Below are 20,747 nucleotides of genomic sequence, written 5' to 3'. Positions count from 1 at the left end.
GTATGACGCTTGATAGGCAGGCACTACGACAGTTCATACGTAGCATATATTAAGTCAACTTAAACTGACTAGGTTGTGGAAAATACTGTTTCAAAATTTCAATTCTAAAATCAGATGGATTAAACAATATGAACCTATCATTTGTGGGCACTATTTTGTTGAAATAGGACCGTTGGATATTTTTCATTGATAGCTTTCTAAGAAATGTAGACCAATCCGATAATCAGACAATTAACTAAGAGTAATTCTGGTTCATGATACATCTAACCTTATAAACATAATTTGGATGGTTTGATTTGACTTACTTGTATGCCATGCACGCAATCTTGAAGAAATTTATGAGTGGCTGTGTATCATCCGCCGCACTCTGCCAGAGCATCGAAGTTTTTGAGTCATTCCACGTGCGGCGATAAATGGGGATGGCTACAAGCAAGGTTAGAGAGGACGTGATCCTACTCTCTCCCACACGTGCCGATGTGCTGGTGCGTTAGTGATCTGAGTCGTCCTTCGCGTGGGCCGTTCAGTGCATGTTTCGTGGTCCAATAGTCATAGCTGTTCCATTATGATGTTGTGATGGGCCCAGTCAGCAGAAGGGAGGTCTTGATTTGTTGGCCCCGGCGTGGATGGAGATCAGGTTGGAAACTCCTGTCTATCCACTGACCCTTTTGTGTTATTTCCTTGACCGCTTGTTTACCGATCATAAGATTAGGATCTTCAATTCAAGTGTCGGGCCATCCGTTTCCTAGGTGGGGCCCATAAGAATAACGGTGTGGATCATGTAATCATGACTCTGGTTTTCACAAACTAGGATGCCGTACTACGCACTCTAATGCGTGCAGGCACTCGTATAGGATTTTCTATCAATAGGAGCCTTGGATGCTTATCTATTTTTATGTTTGGGCTTGCATAATGGGATTACTTGTAAGATGGGATTGTCTGCAATGGCAAAGCTAAGCCGTGGGACGCGGTTTGCTAAAATGGGTAAACTCTGTGGGGCTCAATGTGATGTATATCTCTTACCCACACCGTACATTCATTTAATCCAATCATTTTAGGCGAGCACAAAATCGATCCAAAGCTTAAGTGTACGACACCTCATCCAACAATGGGATTGATGACATCTACCCTTGAAAGCTTCCTAGGGCTGATGGGGATGTTTATTTGTCATTAAAACTGTTAATAAGGTGCATGAAATAAGCGAAAACACAAATATCGGCTTGATTCAAAACTTCAGTGACCTCAATAAGTTTTGGGCGGTGGGATTAGTAGGGATTAGGTGTGATGGGATTCAAATAAACATAATTATTACCCATGGCAGGGATTGTCCCCTTTGCCATGGGATAATATTAATGCCATGCTTGGTTGGTAATACGGTGGTACATTGAATGGATATACTCACCATCATTTAAAATTATTGAGAATAACACATTTGTGTTATTTCTAAAACTTTTATTTGTTTTGTAACTTCGTCTTATGGCATGGGCCTAAAAATGAGGTAAATCCAAAATTTATGTGGTCCCAAAGACGTTTTCAACGGTAAGTATTTAATCCCCATTGTTTTCTATGGTGGGGTCCACTTGAGCTTTAGATTTACTTGATTTTTTAGCCCATTTTCTAAAATAATCTAGATAAATGAGTGGACGGTGTGGATATAGCCCACACATTATGGTGGGACCTACACAACTTGTTAACATTGAGTAAAATTAGCACGCGCCCCAATGAAATTCCATTTAATGTAATTCCAAGCTTTTCTATGCTTCCCAAACATGGAGTGGAATTGGCACAGAACCAGATGAATCCCATCCCACCAAATCCCTTCTAATCCCACCGCCCAAACAGGCCCTATGAATTTTCAATGGTGAGTATTCAATTCCCACTATTTCCTGTAGCGTGGACCACTTGAGGTTTAGATACTCATTCATTAAAATGAGAAGAAAAAAATGGATGGACGGTGTAGACGAGACACATACGTCACAGTGGGCCCTGCAGAGTTTACTGTGTAGGCAATTTAGGCTCTAAGCCATGGTGGGATACGCGGAAGTACATGTTTTATCTGCGCCGTTCATCTCTTTCCCCGTCTCAAGCTAGGACATGAAACCAAAACATAATGCATGTTACCACACACATGTTACATGTATGGTTTCAAAAGGGATTCTTCATCATAATTCATAAATAGTACTCACTTCTACCAAAAAACATCTTCATAAATTGATAGTGAATTTGTGTGGTGAAATATTTTTATTATTATTACCGTTTAATCTCTATGGTTGAATTATAGATGAGTCTGTTAATTTCAGAATTTAGTCTAACAATGCCCATTAGAGAAAATCAACTCATTAGCAAAATCAAAACTATAAAATAAGCCTATAAAGTGTGAGCTAATTTAATTAAGAGAAGTGATACAATGAGATGGCAGTGGGTCCCATCCACCATGGAGGGCCGTCAAGGTCAAGCTGGTTGACCTGACCTATTCCCACCCCTACACGCACCCGTGTTCCTTGAAGGTTCCACATTACATGGACGTATCAGAAAGAAAAACGTCTGAATATGGAATTGATTTTTGTGGCAGGTCGTCAGTTCTCCATAAAATTAATTTAATTGGACGCAGTGTATAGGAGACCCCTGGCTGAGCCAATGCTATGATGTGGCTTGACCTTTTGGGGTGGGGTCAAGGGAGACGGATCCATCAAGGTCCCACGATGGCGTGGCCCACCGTCCATGCCTCCTTTAGCACCCACCGACTTGCCAAGCCAACCACATGCCTTTAGAGAGAGTAGGTAAATTCCACCCTGAAGAAAGGTGATCCCAATCTTCGCGATGGCGACTAGGAAAATCTTACATACGCATCAGACATCTGCAACACCATCCAATCGGGGAGGGACTTTGATGGCATTGGAGTGGACCCCACATGGGCACTTGATCTAGGGGAATGATCACATGCGTCCACTACCGTATGTTCGAGCTGCGTGGGACCCACTGTGATGTTGGAGTGCCATCCAACCCATCTATCAGATACATCCCGTTATTAGGACTAGATATCGTATGTGGCCTGATCTATACGTTTGGGCCACAATAAAAGGAACAATAGGCGACTTTGGGGAGGGGGGCCGCCAGCTATAGGGACTAAGATAGAATTTGGGTCCCACCGTTTCATCCAACCCATTCATCAGGTGCGCCCCACTAGGATTATCCAGCGCACCGAAGTTCAAGCTGTTTCACAGTTTAGGTGGTCCACAGCAGGTGAATATGTCGATTTTAGGTGAAATGGTACGTCCCACCTGAGATTTTGATAGAGACGATTCTTTGGATTTACGGTATCAATGAGAAAGCGCGTTTGTACATTGACTGGGAGATTCTTGGGTACATGTTCCAATTTGGCAAATATGTGCTAGATCCAGGCCGCTCATCAAGCACTGTGAACATCCCCTGGCTACGAAATCTGATTGGGCCACTCATCATGCTGGTGCATGTACGAAAACAATGGGCAGTTTAATGCATGGTGTGCCAGGCCCTTGCACTGTGGAACCAACCTAATGCACGGCTCTTGTTGGCGCTTGTAAAGCGCGTATGGGCTAGCATGCGTGTAATTTTCTTTCTAGTCAACGGTTCATTCTTCCAAGTTTCAAATTGACGAGCCTCGCGTACTCCTCAGGAGCAGTTGAAATGTACTCCTCACGTTTATAGCGGGTATGGCTTCGTGTGGCCCATTTGGGGATGGACTTCCACGGAATGTTGACTAGTGCCCACGAATGGTTGGCCTATATCTCGCACATTCGCCATGATTAACGTACTCTAACATGAATGGCCATTAGCTCATGGATTTAATGGGTGAAACGTGACAGAATCACGATCGGATAATATGCTAGGTGTGGGGCCCTTTGAAAGGGTTAGATGAGTGGGCCTGTAGGATCTGACGGTATCTATGTCATCTTAAGAGCATATATGCAACGTTGAAGATAGACGGCGCACGTCTAATAAAGTGCCTAACTACTTTAGAGCGTCAAAGAATTAATCATAAAGTTAGGATGGGCTAGGCATGATCTACGGTTTAGATTATTTAAAAGCGGATTAATGGACTGTCCCGAGTTGCATATGACTCAATGAGCCTTCAAACCATGTATGCACCAAACCAGCAACGTCTGTTCTAAGCAGCGTGTGCAAACATCCCATCTTTGTGGGGTTACAGTGTTCTCTACGGACGCGGATTGCGTCCTACCCCCGGCAATCCGTCCGGGCAGGGCTCTGTGGGGCCCACCATGATGTTAGTTTTTTTATCCACGCTGTTCATGGCTTTTCTAAGATTATTTTAAGAAATAATCCTAAAAACGAGGCAGGTCCACAGGTTCAGTGGACCACACCAAAGGAACCTGCGGTGATAATGACACCCACCGTTGAAACCTTTTTAAGGGCCACCGTGATGTTTTTATTTACCATCCAGCCTATGCATAAGGTCATGTAGACGTGGACGAAGTGAAAACAAAAATATCAGCTTGATCCGAAACTTCTCCAGCTCCTAAGAAGTTTTTAACGGTGGAAGTTCTATACCCACTTTGTGGTCCATTTAAACCTTTTACCTGCCTCGTTTTTTGCATAATAGCTTAAAATAATCTGAGAAAAACGATGAAAAGCGTGGATAAAACAATTACATCACAGTAGGCTCCACAGATCCCTGCCCGGACGGTGGCGGGGGTAGGACGCAATCCGCGTCCGTTCTCTACGTAACATCCGATCTGTTCGTCCAGTTATCCTTCTCATTTTTAACGACAATGATAAAAGATCAGCCATTTAAGAAGCTAAGGTAGGCCACAACACTGGAACAATGTAAAATCATGCTCAAGTTCAAGGGGTGTGACCCACCTCAGTTTTGGTAAGGCTGTTTATTAAAATGTCGCTTAAAATTGATGAACACACCTGATGAACGGGTTGGATGGAATATACACTCCAACTTGCGCCCCACACACAAGCCTCGTAACCTGGACGCAGCCTCGCCACGGGTCCCAGTCGTGTGGTCCACCTGACTTTTCTATTTTCCTGATTTCTTGGATAAGGCCTAGCCTCGAGGCTTTCATCTGATGGACGGACTAGATGTCACATACACGACACGTTGGGCCCTAGAGCTGCCGAGTTGCTACCTGCTACGTACAACGGGTGTTGTAGTGGGCTCCGGTCCGTCCCTCGGTCCAAACTCCATCATTATCCAGGGCAATACGGTAAATTGGTACGGTAAGGGCCGTTGTCTCGACGGAACTCCAACCGAGAAGACATCGGACTGCTGAAAGCGAACGTCATTTGCCAGAAAGTATCAGATACAGCGGCTGTATTATAAGTTTTTATACAGCCATTTTTTAACCGTCATCATTTCATAGTTACACAATATCCAATCCGGGGAAAAAGTGGACCACACCAATTTTATTATATTATATGAAAATGAAATGGATCCACTCATTGGATGAGCCGCACAAGTATACTAATTTATACTACCATTGGATGTAAATCGATTAGTTGTCACGTCGCGGTTGATGAGTATATCGGTATGATTTCTATTTCAAACATGGTGTGTACCATTTTTTCAATGGAGTAGATATTCTAATAAAGTAACGTGTTAGTAGGAAGACAATGGCTGTATAACAACTTGTATACACCCGCTGTATGTGAACATTTCTCAACAACATTTGATCCGCTCCCGCAAACCCGCGTGCATCCAAACGCTGAGATATGCCCCCCCTTGGGAGTTATTGGATACTCTGGCTCCGTGTGATACTTGATACGCAGACACTTATAAATGGTACAAGTGATCAAAGTAAACCGACTAAATTGTGTAACCCAATCTTTCTAACTTGTTATAAAAAATCATATTGGTTGAAAAATCATAACCTCTGATTCGTGGACACTTGTTTCTTGAAACTGGGCCATCGGATAATTTCATTTTGACCTTCCAATAAATGTCCAGAAATCAGATGGTTGTTGTAGGCAATAGAAATTTTTTTTAGTATATCATACATCTAAGATGGTACATACAATCTGGACGGTTTATTTTGAGGTATTTGTACTACGTGTGTGCAGTTTCTCAATAATTTCTAACTGCCTGTGTATCATCCATCATACTCTGCCAAAGTATTTTTAGCTTCTTGAGTCTCTCCCGTATTCTTCTCTCTCCCTCCCTCCCTCGTAATTTCGTTTCCCTTCAAAATCCACCAATGTGAAATTAAAAACCCAATTTCTGACATTTCCGATCCGTTTCTTTTCTTTTCTTTTGAGAAGAAAAGATGTCCGACGCTTTGATCAACGGCTTAGCTGGCGCCGGAGGTGGCATCATCGCTCAGCTGATCACCTACCCTCTGCAAACCGTAATTTTCTCAAGATCTGGGGTCATTTTCCCTTGATTTTCCTTTTTGTTGAATTTCTGATTTTTTTCTTGAATTTTTTATGCGGGTTTAGGTCAACACACGGCAGCAAACGGAGCGAGATCCGAAGAAGGCGAGAAGAAAAAGGCATGGAACGATCGAACAGATGTGTCAGGTGTTTTTTTTTCTAATTAAAAATGGATTTTTTGGTATTTATTGTTATTTTTATTTATTTTGAGCGTTTTGGATTGGAAGCAGGTCGTGAAGCAGGAAGGATGGGGGCGGTTGTACGGAGGCCTGGCGCCGTCCCTGGTGGGAACCGCGGCGTCGCAGGTGAGCGCACGTTAGCCGATTTCCTTATGTCGAATCTAACGTGAACCATGCGTGCACGCGACCTAAGCGTGGGCCGCTTTGGCTCGTGGCATATCCCAGGGATATGATGCTCGGTTGCTTACGTGACTGGGCGTCTCACCAGTGAGTCTAATGATTGTTGTGTTGAGGTCATGTGGTGCTGGTTTGGCTTGTGAACCCATGGGGCGCATTTTGGACAATCCCCTGCCTTTCTTCTAACTTGCGCACCTAATCAACCTCCATTGATGTTGGGGGTTTCATTTTAGGTGGGGCAGGTTAAGCCTGTGCTCTCTAATGGTTCATTTTAGTGGCCCTTGGTAATGTATATAATATTTTCTAGTCTGTTTGAATGGTTTGGAAACTATGTTTGCTAAAATCCAATTATTTATCTGCTTTGGATTCTCCTTCAAATTGAGGGATTTTTGTTGTTTCTGGTATTGAAAAGAACTTGGGGCCTATTTGGATGTACCGCGAGATAAGGATTGCAGGATGTGCATTTTACAGGAGCAGGATTGCTTGCCCCTTCTGGAAATTCATGGATGGCCGGTTGCCTCCGGCCTTCATAGTGGGTAATTCCAATATTAGTAATTGGGGTGGGTTCCATACAAGATTCAATAGAGGTAGTGAAGTGCGGACCCCAAAACCAACGTCTCTGTATGTATATGTACTGGGGGAGATGCACTATGTATGAGTGTGCATTTTGAAGGATCTTGTGCCCAATCCCTAGGGCCAACAATGGGGCAGGCTGCCTGCTTGAGCCAAGAAAATCAAAATTTCAAACAGGGCTGGAATGATAGGTCTGGCCTAAACAATTCAATATCCAGGACTGACCAGTTTATTCAAATTTTGTTGCCTTTCAAAAGAAAAGAAAAGAAAAAACCAGGCCTTGATCAAGACAGGCCTGACTACATACTGATGTAGAGCGGGTCGTGGACAGTTTCATGGCCAAGATGGATCAGAAAAGGCTCAGTCGACGACAGAAGTGATCCGGACTGTCAGAACTTAAAACGGATGTATCTTGCAAATCAGAATGAGCTATCGTATGTACCATATATGATTTTGGGGTAGGATTAGCTACTTTAGCCACCCAACCCTGCTACATCGGGTTGCCCATGCTGAATTTGTGAAATACCATCAGATCGACACAGTCGAAATCTTGTTTTAATTTCGTTTTTACCATTTATAGTAAGTTTTAGTTTGAGTATAACTCTTCATCCATTGGGCTTTAGAAGTTGCCCCCAACATGAAAAGTGCTTAGAATAATTAGGAGAACATCATGGTTTGGCTAAATAGGACACTTGGTATTTTTGGTCAAAAACCATGCGCACTAGTAGACATCACGACTGTCTATAAATAGTAAGTTTACTATTTATAGCAAGTTGCGATTTCTAGGAGTTTTAATTGTAGTTTGATTTCGAAACTTCTCCCTAGGGTTCTTAGCCTTATTTAAAGAGTTGTAATCTCGTTTTTCATCATCAATAAAATTATTTCAAATATTTTAGAATTATTTTTTATTATTTATTATTTATTTCCTTTTCCTTGTCGATTCGAGGTTTCTGCGTGAGGAGTCCAGAGAAGTTCAGTGGATTCGGAATAGTTATCCCCTAAGGAAGACGGTGCTCGATCTCACGTTCTTCCCTGCGTCACATACATAAAATACATTAATATCATATTTTTACTGATATTTCAAAACTAATATCATATTTTTAACCATAATATCCATTTCAAAAGAAGAAGAAAAAAAAAAAACCCATTAATATCATATTTTTACTATATTTTAAAATTAGGGTTACAAATAAGCCCACAATCTACTCTAATTAGTATCATATATTTACTGATATAAAATTATGATTGCAAATAAGCCCATATTTTATCGGTCCTCCACCATTGTGCTAGGAAGTAGTAACCTGGGAATTGGGTTGATGCTTCAAGCGGAAATTGTTGGGGTGAATCTATGGTTGTTTGGCCAAATAAAGGACTATTCTCACCTTACAGCCTGTTTGATTTCTCATTTCTCCAGTAAATGAAATGTAAACAACATTTATTACTTACCTCGTATAAATACCAAGAAATTGAATTTTTTATCATTTCAATTTCCCACTGTTTGAAAATTTTTAAAAATCGGTGAAAGTAGTAATGATTACATTTTCCCTATATTTGATTCTCAACACATTTCATGCGAACTCCAGCTGGACGAACGTTGGATGCACCTGCGGGTTTATCGCACCATGATTGAGACTACCTACAGACGGTTCTCGGAGAGGTAGATGATGGTGTATGCGTTTGATCGATATTGTCCATCCAGAGATGGATGGTAAGTTAGGGACCAAACAATATTTCTATGCTTCATAGATCATATATGTCGATGTGATGAACAGTTATGATGTGATCAAATCATCATAGTGTGGCTTTTAGAGCGATCGAGGGCGATCGTCAGTGTCACCACTATTACATACAGTGCCATCCACTTGATCTTTGTCCTTGCGCCATACATTGGGGCATGGCCTGAATTGAATTTATGAAATGGATGGACGGTGTACATGCAACTCAGAGATTCGGGTTGCATGCATTAATTTGGGCCCCACCATATTGCAACTGCCATACACCTCATGTAGGCCATGCATACAGTGGGAACCACTGTAATAGTGGATATGCCTGTTTTGATTTTGTGTATGGTGGGCTTTGAAATTCCACCTACATGATCATACGAGATTTGGAGGTACGTCCTAGGCATTCCTATATATTTTTTACATTTCTATCATCATACAGGCTATGGTGCCTGATTCGTCCAAAATATTAAGTATGTTGACCCCAACACCCAAAACCACAAAACACACATAAATACAAAAAGTTATGAACCACAACTTCTATCATAACTTCCATGCATCCCAAACCAAAACCTATCGTCCACATGCACGCATTCCTACATGGGATGATCATCCGCCCTCTCAACTCAATGATAGAACATGAGTTGGATGGTCATCACCAGCACCAGCACACTGACGATCAGATTAAGTACGCACCATGGAAGGATCAGATTCGGTATCCACCTCTACCTGAGTTGTATTGTGAGTGCATGGGACCCATGCTCTCGCATCAAGGGGAATGCCCTGATTTGGAAACAACTGAGAAGATGATCCCTCCCCTTGATCTTGTATAGGGATAGCATCACCCCCCTTGTCATGTGGACCATCATTCAGCGGCAAATCTCCCATTGGCATGTTAGGATACTGGAACTCTCCTGAGAATGCAGCCCATGCAATAAACGCTTCCTTGGTGCTGCTGTAGCCTCTGAACTTTGCATGACTGTATTTATGGACTTGGGTGCGACATTCCTCCTAGGTATAGTAAATGCCCGGTGATCGTCCATTGAAAACAACGTATACCTTACCCATCTGCATGTAAAAGAATATAGAGTGTGAACATTAGAATATCATATACGAGAATGTAAGCAAGGAATTAGAGTCAAGAAATGGTAACCATTCAACTTACTGCCATGAAATTGATCGACATAAGTCGAAAAAATAACATAAAGTTTAGTTTCTATATATGTACATGATAGTGAACTTAACATAGTGTAGCTGTTTCTGGTCAAAAGATATCTAGGTTACCACTGTATACTTAACAGAAGATTGATGAACTTCTAAGCATGGTGTGCCGTAAAGGCCGTTACGGGGCCGTAAAGGCCATTACGTAAAGGTAAAAGTGGCAACCGTTACACGTTACGAGGTCGTAATAGCCGTTATGGAAAAAAATGATATGTAATTGCCATAAACAACACGTTACATCTCCTATAAAGGCCATAATAGCCCTGTAATGGTCTATTATGGGACATATACAAATTTTTCATACTTTTCAATCAACATTATGGGGGACATATAGGTTTTTCAGAGTTTTTTATTTTTTCAATAAATAAAAAATAAAAAAGAGAAACCGTAACGGCCATTACGGGGCCGTAACAGCCGTTATGCCCCGTATCGTAAAGGTAACGGTGGTGGCCGTTATGGCCACTGTTACCATTACGGAACACCTTGCTTCTAAGAGCAACTAAATTTCAATAAATTAAACCACCTCAAACCAAAAACATGTAAATATGTACATTTCTATTCACCCTTGAATGGGTGTACTCCAAACTGACCCTGATGAAAGTATATTGAAAAGAACCTCATCATGCTCGAACCATTCATAGATAGAAGATCATCAACCAAAAAGTATACAACTAGTTATATTACCATAGTGTATTATAGACCTGTGCTTATGAGTTTATCGTCAAAGTAGAGGAATATAAAATGAATTCCAATAGTCCAAAAAAACCTACCAAGCCATACTTAATCCCACATGTCCAAATTTAAACAAAATAAGTAGTGTCTCCTGTCTAATAGTCAAGCAAGCTAAACGGTTTACCCCATATAGTATATCGACAAATTCAATCAAGCAAGCCATTCTCGCGATTCAGATACACCACAAATTCAAATCTCCTATTTTGGGGGAGGTTTAAGAACGGCGCACCATATGATTCCCTCTTCGAGAATAACTTTGTCACGCGGAGCAGCATTGTGCTTCTACAAATTGGATGAACGGTGTGGATCTAACCACATACTCCAATGGCCCATCTCGACCTTCTATGCCAAGTGATGCCAACACCTATGCATAAATTTAAATTCTCTTTATAATATCCTCCAAATCTAACAACACAATAGCCGAATGGCCGATCTAGCCCGTACATTGTGTTGTTCAGATAGGCTTTATCTTCATTATCAAGATTCATAAAAACTCAATCTATCTTAGAACCATAAATTGAATAATTCATTATTATACGAAGAAAGAAAATTTATGTATGTAGGTTAAAATGCACAGGAAAAGATACTTCTTATTCGGGCATGTACGATGGGCATAAGGTTAATCCAAACCGTCCATTGCACTGCTTCGGCCAAATACTACATTAAGAATATTAAAATTACAAAGGTACTAACCTGAAATTGCTTTCTCAAGAACTTTCTCGCAGTTGTACGTAAGGTATTTTTTGCTTTCATTTGTAGTTGGATTAAAACACCTCCTGCAACTCTTTTCCCCAAGATGTAGAGTCTGCTAGGAAGTTGAGAGATACGGGGAGGGAGTTGGAGAAATAGAAGGAAGAGATATCAATGATAGATAAGATAAGAAGTTAGGATTAGATATGAGACTAAAGATAGGCTTTTGGATAAGAGGGAGAGATGAGATACAAAATCTCTCTCTCTCTCTCTCTCTCTCTCTCTCTCTCTCTCAATCAAGTGCTTGGACTACACCCTATTGGGAAGTCTAGGTAGTGGATTGTTATAAATGTGGACGGGTAAGAATATTTCTTGCAGTGTGAAGCCTTCAGGGAACTGTATGCAACCATATCACTCAATGCCATATATAGTTCAACTATTGGTGCTTAATATGTTGCAGGCCACTATTCATGCCAAATCATCAATGGAAAGGATGAACATCCAAGGTGAGAACTTGTGTAGTTGAAGTAAAAGACTCTATTTGGTTTACTGAGACTGCTGCATGACTTAAATGGGCTGGTAGTTGATAAGAAAAGTTGAGCTATGGAGTTTATGCATGTAGTTGACGTGGGTAAAATGACGAAACTAAACTTACATAAGATATACGAGGGTGCCACTGCAAGAGTGAGATCTAATGTCTAGGATGAATTAACCTTACATTCTTTTCTTTTTTTTTCACTTGTTGTAGATGAAGTAACTGCTAGTGTCTAGACTCATCACCCTTTGTTTATGCTTTTTGTGGATGACTTGGTACTAGTCACTAGGACTAGAGAGGTGAGAATGCTAAGTTGGAGATTTAGGAGAAGGCTCTGAAGCCTAGAGGCTTAAAAGCTAGCCAAACCAAGATGGAGTATTTGAAAATTCGTCAATAAGGTGTTAAGTTACCTTTCCTCTATCATTTAAAAGAATGGGGACTCCATGAGGATGTTTTTGATAGAATTAGAGCTAGGTGGATGAAGTGGAGGTGCGCCTCTAGGTGTTATGATTGCCCGAATTTTTTTATAAGACAGCATTTTGACCAGTTATGCTATTTGGGGTAGAGTATCAGGCAGTTAGAAAGCAACATGAGCAGAGATTGATGGTTATACATGACTTCATATCGAACATGGAAATAGTTGGCCATTTTGTTCATACAAACTCTTATGCGGTGTATCCGCTAAGGCCCTGTTTGGTAGACACCTAAAAATGAGTTCTTGTTAAAAGTAATTTTGATTAGAGATCAATATAATTAATGCACAATTATTCTTAAACTAAAATGGGATCAACTCCATTTTAGGTGTCTACCAAAAAGGGCCTAAGATTTCCAAGGAGAATATTTAAAGACCCCTGATTCACACAACTATAGTATTCAACACTTTAGAATAATGTCATAAACATAAAAGAACTGTCATTATAGTTGTCTAGGTCCATTTTTCATTTTGTATTGAAGCAGTTTTACCACTTGACAACACATTTTTATTTGTACATTCTCTAATTTGATATCTATTAGGATGTTCCCTGTGATAATAATCCAAAGGAGACCCCATGTGTATATGACTACAACATTCAATACTATAGAAGAATGTCATAAATATTAAAAGAACTTCTGTCAGTAATTACTTTGGAACATTTCACTGCATTTCACATCTGATATGTCAAACTTTCTTGAATGGCAAAGCCTGATAGTCATAGCTCTCTCTATTGTCCTGTTTGTCAGAATTTCTATTCTTGTAACTGGCTTTTGTTGGGTCATTTGTTACTAGGATTGCAATTCTGTGTCTTTAGTATAGTTTCAGCAGTTTTGCATGATAAGGAAAAAGTTGTTGGTAGAGTTCTCTTAAAGCTTCTGATATAGTGACTATGCAAGTAGTTTATCACAGAGCAAAGTTGAATACTGTAAAATTTTGATTCACAGTTTCCTTATTTGATCACATTTTTTTGGTACAGGGTGTTTATTACTATTTCTATCAAATATTTAGGAACAGGGCAGAAGTTGCTGCACTTGATCGTTGGAAGAATGGAATTGGGGATGGATCAGTTGGGATGCTCTCATCGCTTCTTGTGGCTGCAATGGCAGGGTGATTAACTCTGATGCAAAACTCTCATTTTAACATGTGGTCCCTTATTAAACTTTCCTTCTTTATTATTATTATTATTACTTATGTATTTAAGCTAGTTACAAGGTTCCTAATGGGCATGTTCTGGGCTGGGATCTGCCTGAGCCTGCTGATCACATTTATTTGTTGGGTCTGAAAATTTGGTTTAGGCCTGGCCCACTACTTGAAGGTGTGCCTGTGTCCATCGCATGGCAATTATCAACAGGCCTGGATATGGGCTTGGGTCTCGCCTCAATAGAAGATGTTTCCAAATCTGGACCTCGCCCAAGCCTTTTTATTTTTGCTTTTTAAAGGCATGCCAATCCCTAGCCACTGTGCCTAATTGAGACCCAAGCATGCCTGGACTACAAGGCAGCCAAGCCAGCACCACCCGCAGACAATCTAGTTGTTAACTGCATCCATCAGTGAACGCTTTATTGACAAGAACTGTACTGCTTGTGAGACTGTACATATTTTCAGTGAACTCGATTTCTTCACTTTTAACATAAATGCGAGATTCCAATCATGCTATGGATGTTTACAGGCATTTGTTTATCATTTCTCTTGCTGTTTCAACATATTGCCTACAACTTTTCCTGGGTGCAGGTGTGTGAACGTGCTGTTTACCAACCCAATTTGGGTTGTAGTTACGCGTATGCAGGTAATGGACTAGATGAAATTCAAGAATGAGCATCGTCTTCTTTGCTTGATAACCCTAGCTACAACCAAAGTTACTTTTGTGCTACCTGATCAATCTAGACCATTAGAAATACTGAACAGGGTTCTTCTTTGAGTCCAGTAGTTATAATCTGAGTCATGAGTTGATTTTCACACTTGATATGTGTTTGAACTTTGCAGACACACACAAAGGCGTTGAAGAAAATTGAGCCTTGTCAAACGCCATCGATTGTTGCAGATGATGCGCTTCAGATTGTGGCAATTGAGCCACCTCCTTATGGAACTAGCCATGCGGTATGTGCATGGGCTGAATGTGCCAATCTGTTTTCTGTCGCTAAGATTAATAAAGTAAAAATAAAGAAGAGATGCATGCTGAGCATTTTGTTAGAATAGCAGTGTATTTTCTTCAAATACATGCTAAAGTTTACAGCTTCTTATCCCAGCTGATGACATGGTTATGTGATAGCCTCATTGCCTGCCAAAATGTTGTTTGTGTGAAACTTTACTTGGGAAGAACTAAACTGTGATCCTCTGAATGTTCTGGTTTTTTCTGAATACATCGTCTCTTATATTGTGAGCTAGTCACAGTTTTGTGTTTCCCACCTTTGGGCCTTGCAATTGGTGGGTCTGTGGCTGGTTCAGGCCTGGATTTTGAACTGGTTGGCTAGGCCAACTGGGTCAGGCCTATTCAAATATTGATTTTGCTTGGCCCAGGCCCAACCCATTGCCAGCCCCGGCCATCTTCCTGTTTCTATGGTTTAGTTGCTCCTTCTGGCATTTTACCTATTTAATATTTGAGGAATTATGGGGTCATGAGCCCCTTTAAAAATGTTCTGTTTGGGGTTGTGTGAGATTTGTACATGCAGAACCAATGCATCCAAAAATGGTTATAATGGCCATTATGGCCCTTACATAATTGTAATGGTCAGTGTTTTTAAAATCCTATGATTTACAATTTATGATATACGATTTTAGTCAAATCTTAATCAAAATGATTTGAATCCCAACCTGGAATCTCTTTTTATATGAATCTTACGATTCTATGATTTGAATCCTATGATTTATGATTCAAATTATACTTGTTCTCTTTTATTTGAAGCTTTACTTGGCTTTTATTTTATGTTTTTAAATTGGTGGGGGCTTTAAGAATCATTTAGAGAAGGTAAATTATTTTATTTGTTCTTTATAAGAGGTTAAATGATATATATTCTCTTCAATGTTAAATCATGTAGCTTTTTTGGTGATTTCTTACTTCTTAACTTGTCAAAACACCAAATTGACGTATGACTTGCCTGTAATATTTTTATGGATGCTTATGATCATGCTGACTTATATATATATGTATTATGGAATAATGTTTAGAAATCAAAATATCCTTTTTCCGTTGTCTACAATATCAATGGCCGCTTTTCCACTGTGATTCTACATGCAAGAAAGATAACAAAAACATAAATTATTAAAGGACCCTTGTATGTTTTTTAAAGGAAAATTTCTTGGAAGACAAAAAATAAAGGAATAAGAATCCTTTAACACTATCATGAGATTGTATTACTTGGTGCACATTGAAGGCAAAAGGAAGATAAAGTTCTAAGAAAAAATTCTGATTTATTTATCTATTTCATTTTTTAAAGAAAATTGTAAAAAATCTTACAATTTACGATAGGATACACGATTTGATATGATTCAACCCTTACTACGATTTGCGATACGATAACGATTTTGACAACATTGGTAATGGTGCCCTTTGTGTGGCTGGAACGGCTGTTACGGAAAAATGCCCTGCAAGGGCACCAGTATTGAATACCTTGTGCAGAACCCATTATTTGGTGATCCATACCACTGATCTCATGGGCCCATCACTGACGGGGATCCCCTACAGGTTCCCAGATTGGAAGATCCTAAACCCTTTGGCAGCCTTTGGTATATGGAACACAACTAGACTGTTAAGAAAAATAAAAATAAAATCATCCTTATTCAGTGAGAATGCCCGTTTTGAACTTTTGCCAAAACAGGATATATTAATGTTGGGATGTGGCTTTATGGATTTATGTTGCATATTTTAATTCTTGCCAATCTATCATGAGAATGCCCATTTTGAACTTTTGGCAAGACAGGATTTGCAAAGCCAATCCCAAACAGCTGGGGCAAGGCTATGATGATGGAGATGATATCTTTCAGAAAAGAAAACGAACGAAAAAATGACAATGATGATGATGACATTTATTCTTTCAAGGTGTAGAGCTTTTAGGGGGTATAGTGACATTTCAGATTTGTGCTGCAGGTCCAAGAAGTATACAATGAAGCTGGATTTTGGGGTTTCTGGAAGGGTGTACTACCGACGCTTATCATGGTTGGTGATCTCTAATTTTTGTAGGTGCTTCAAGGACGAGATATGTGATGAATTGTGTTTTTTGGTTGTTCGCAGGTGAGCAACCCTTCCATACAATTCATGCTGTATGAGACCATGCTGAAGCAGCTGAAGGAAAGACGCACCTTGAGTAAGAAAGCCACAAAAGGAGTGACTGCATTGGAGGTAGACCAATGACCTCTTGTGTTTTGCATCTCCTGTTGTTGCCGTTGCAATGCTTTTACATTCATTTTGGTGTTTTCACGTTCTATGGTGCTTCTTTGGTCAGGTATTTCTTCTTGGAGCTGTTGCTAAACTTGGGGCGACTGTTGTGACTTATCCTCTGCTTGTTGTGAAGGTTACTGATTTTGCCTTGTCTTTCAGCCATTTACCACATGATGCAACTTTTTCCATGTGTTTGTCTTTTTAGTTTAAAAATTTTTCTGCTTGCTTCAACAAATTGCATCTTTTTGGAACAATTCAGTGGACCTGGGCTGCATAACAAGCATGTGGTTTCTCTTCTTGAGGATTGCAAGTTTGTACGCAGCATCTGTGAAACTGCTCCATTTTCATGTCTACCCCAGTTAACATACAGAAAACACATCTGACAGTGTTAACATGCGGCATTGGCAAAACCCAATATGCAAATGAGTTCATACTGTTTTATGATGATACAGAAATATATTATCATGTTCATCAATATATATATATATATATATATATATATATATTGAAAGGTAGAACATGTTCATATTAAGTATAGAAAATGTTGACCAGAGAAGTAGACGTGAACTACTCTATAACAGTGTAAAAAACAGGTTGACAGTGTAAACGAAGCTTTTCCCTGAAAACCATGTCTATATGAGTCTGATGTGTTCGGCCTGCAATCCTTCTCTTCTTCTTTTTATTTTTATTTTTTAGGTGCCCTTGTTATATAGCGTCAATCTTGGTTTCCTCATTCTCAACATTTCTTTTTTCAGTCGAGGCTTCAAGCAAAACAAGTGAAGGGTGGCGACAAGATGCACCATTACAAAGGTTCAGGGCACTTATCTTTCTAATATAATGTTTGCTCCATCTGATGACTTATATCCAATGCCAATTCACCAAACAACCTGCATAGATATATACATAAATACATCCACTCAATGTGGCCATTAATCTCTACCATATATAACATGGGCAGCTTCTGGACATTTTTGTCCCTGCTATTAGTTCCTGTAGGGTGGTTACCTTTGGATACTTAAGGGACGTGGGAATACATTTCAAGTGAAGGCAGGGTTAGTTTGCGAACTAAAGATGTGGCTATTGTCGGCCGAACAGTTTAGACGGCTTAGATTCAAGCAGTGTTAGGAGAATTTAACAATTTTACCCATGCAATTAGTGAGAGGATGGTTTCTAAAGGGCATTTTTTTCCCTTTCATTTCTGCCCACAAGTAGCCTTTCTAAAGGGTCCTTACTCTTGCTCCGGTGGTAGACTCTCAATGGTTTCAACATCCGGTCAAGGGTTCGAGTGCCCATAGGTGGTGAAATCCCACTACGGTGAGAGTGTGTAGGGTGTGTATGCGTGTGTAAAAAAAATAAAAAGTAGCCTTTCTATTCTCCTGCTTTCCACATGTAGTCCACACAGAAGGTGGGTTTTATGGTGCCCATGAGGGAGTAGCTCAATGGGGTCCACCATGATGATTGTGTTATAAATCCAATCTGCACCTCTGTTGTGCCAGCTCAAGTGAGGATGTCAACCCAAAAAATAGGTGGATTGGAAACTCATTTGGAAAATGTTGGGATGGGTCGTCCACGGTCCACCATTCAACAACCGTGTGTGCGTGCACGAACACCCACCCCCCCCCCCCCCCCCCCCCTCTCTCTCTCTGCGTCTTTACACAACTGAGTGTAGTCTCACCCTTTCCCTCCGTCCCTCCCTTATGTATACACAACTGAGTCTTATCTCTTTCCCTCTCCATGTATACTCAACTGGGGCATGATGCTAGCTGAGTTGCATTATATATACTACTGGCTGTGGTTTCTCAGTTCTCTAGCAAGTAACTTACCTTATTATCATTTATGTCATTCTTTTATGGATGCAGGTACTCTTGACGCGATTGCGAAAATGATACATTACGAAGGTCTCTCAGGCTTCTACAAAGGGATGAGCACGAAAATCATGCAGAGCGTGCTTGCTGCTGCAGTCTTGTTCATGGTTAAAGAAGAGATTGTGAAGGCAGTCCGCTTGCTGATAATGAAGGATGCCAGCCTGATCAACAAGGTAAGATCAAAGCCACCATGAGAAATGCTCCTTTTTTTTCTTCTTCTTCAATTTTTTTTTTTTTTGAAATTGTTATGCTTAAATTTAGTTTTACAATGTTAGCGGGCCACTGCCCAGCCAAAATTGTACTGATTTAAGGGAAGTGCTCATCTCCACAAGCATTCTTGTACTTTGAAATAAAGTAAGACAATTCCCCTGAAAAAATAATGTTATGTAAGATTGCTATTGTTCCAATCTACTAGTTTTGATTTTCATAGAATTTTAGGGCTTCTGTGTTGTAGAGCCTCATTTGGACTTCCATCCTGGACTGATCCTGTTGAGGCAGGGCCCATGGCTCCATGTCATCACAATAGCTGTCATTGTGCAGGCAAGTGCCTCACAAAAACAACAGCTGATATTATGACATGGAGCCATGGGGCCTACCTCATCATGAACTGCCAGGGTCTTCAATCCCACTTCTTGATTTTGGTGCCTTGGAAGTCTCATTGCATTTGATCGACACTGGAGTTGGGACAGGCAGTCTTGATGGGAAAAAAGCTATATAAAGCAGCAAATCGAAAAATTAAGGTACTGTTTGGATGTACTGCTGAATTGCATTCAGGAAGGATCTGAGCCCACAAGGTGGGATTGTCTATTTTGGAAGGCTGCTGTGGTGCGGCTGTGAGATTACAGTATGCATCCCACCTGCAATTCGACACCAGCAAATCATGTTGGCCATGGGGACAAGTACTGATCAACGGTGCAAATGGCATTGATCTTAGCGAGAGGAATTCCACGGTTAAGAAAAGTCGATAATGTTATCAGTGAAGGGACAGGTGGGCCATGGGGCTGACCTTGTTAAAAAACCCTCATTAGCGAGTCAAACAGTTTACAAGGAAAAACATTTCTAAGTGATGTACAGTGTCCATCTTGTTGCCGTTTGCATGCAATCCATAAAAGAAGCTAAAGGTAAACTCTCCCGGGTTTCAAAGTTGGTGTACTTGTTAGATCTGGGCCATTCATTAGGCAGGACCCAGCGCTACTTACCATCATCCAATAATCAGATTGGCCACTCATTTAAATAGATTGTGTATGTTGATTCTGTATCATCGGTGATTCTCATCTTTGTTTTCCTGAACACGAGTACGATCTGTTTTGGAATTAAATATCAAGTGCAGACTGTTGAATGTAATCCAAAGCTGTGTACGGCCTACCACGATGGCCGCTCCGGCCATCAGTTTCTCCACCACATGATAGGATGTGAGCCCAAAGGTGGTGCAATACAAAACTCAAGTGGCCCACACCACAAGAAGCAATGGGGATTGAACGCCCACCGTTGAAACCTTTTCAGGGCATGTGCCCATATGGAACTTATGCCTGATCTTTCCAATGCCCAAGCGGTATCAACACCACAGCCCCACCGTCAGTACACACTCCACTGTTAGCCACCCCCACTTGGGAATCGATGCTAAGACCTCATGCTGAAACGAGGTATCTTCACTCACTCTACCACTTGAGCTATGGATAAGGTTGTCTTAGACCATTTTATGTAAATGATATTGGTCATCCATATTTAAGACCATTGATCAAATGTTCAGACACGGTAGCCCATGAAATGTGCATTGGCCTAATGAACAATCTAGATCAACGGATTAGACTTTAATTTCCAAGTGTCCCAAA

At 40.5% G+C, this 20,747-nt stretch overlaps 1 protein-coding gene across 1 annotated transcript; it reads left to right on the top strand.

Moving 5' to 3' along the window:
* The first annotated feature begins 6,100 nt into the window (after window positions 1-6,100).
* On the top strand, window positions 6,101-19,347 carry LOC131243960 (peroxisomal nicotinamide adenine dinucleotide carrier). The gene is made up of 11 exons (XM_058243620.1): window positions 6,101-6,347; window positions 6,439-6,519; window positions 6,603-6,677; window positions 13,652-13,782; window positions 14,407-14,461; window positions 14,659-14,772; window positions 16,760-16,828; window positions 16,904-17,011; window positions 17,115-17,183; window positions 17,806-17,860; window positions 18,910-19,347. Exons 1-11 carry the CDS (start codon window positions 6,267-6,269, stop codon window positions 19,107-19,109), a joined length of 1,038 nt encoding a protein of 345 aa, XP_058099603.1. The 5' UTR covers window positions 6,101-6,266; the 3' UTR covers window positions 19,110-19,347.
* Window positions 19,348-20,747: the final 1,400 nt, after the last annotated feature.

This window comes from Magnolia sinica, chromosome 4, assembly GCF_029962835.1.
Source record: "Magnolia sinica isolate HGM2019 chromosome 4, MsV1, whole genome shotgun sequence".
Taxonomy (NCBI): domain Eukaryota; kingdom Viridiplantae; phylum Streptophyta; class Magnoliopsida; order Magnoliales; family Magnoliaceae; genus Magnolia; species Magnolia sinica.
This window is presented reverse-complemented; position numbering and strand designations above follow the sequence as displayed.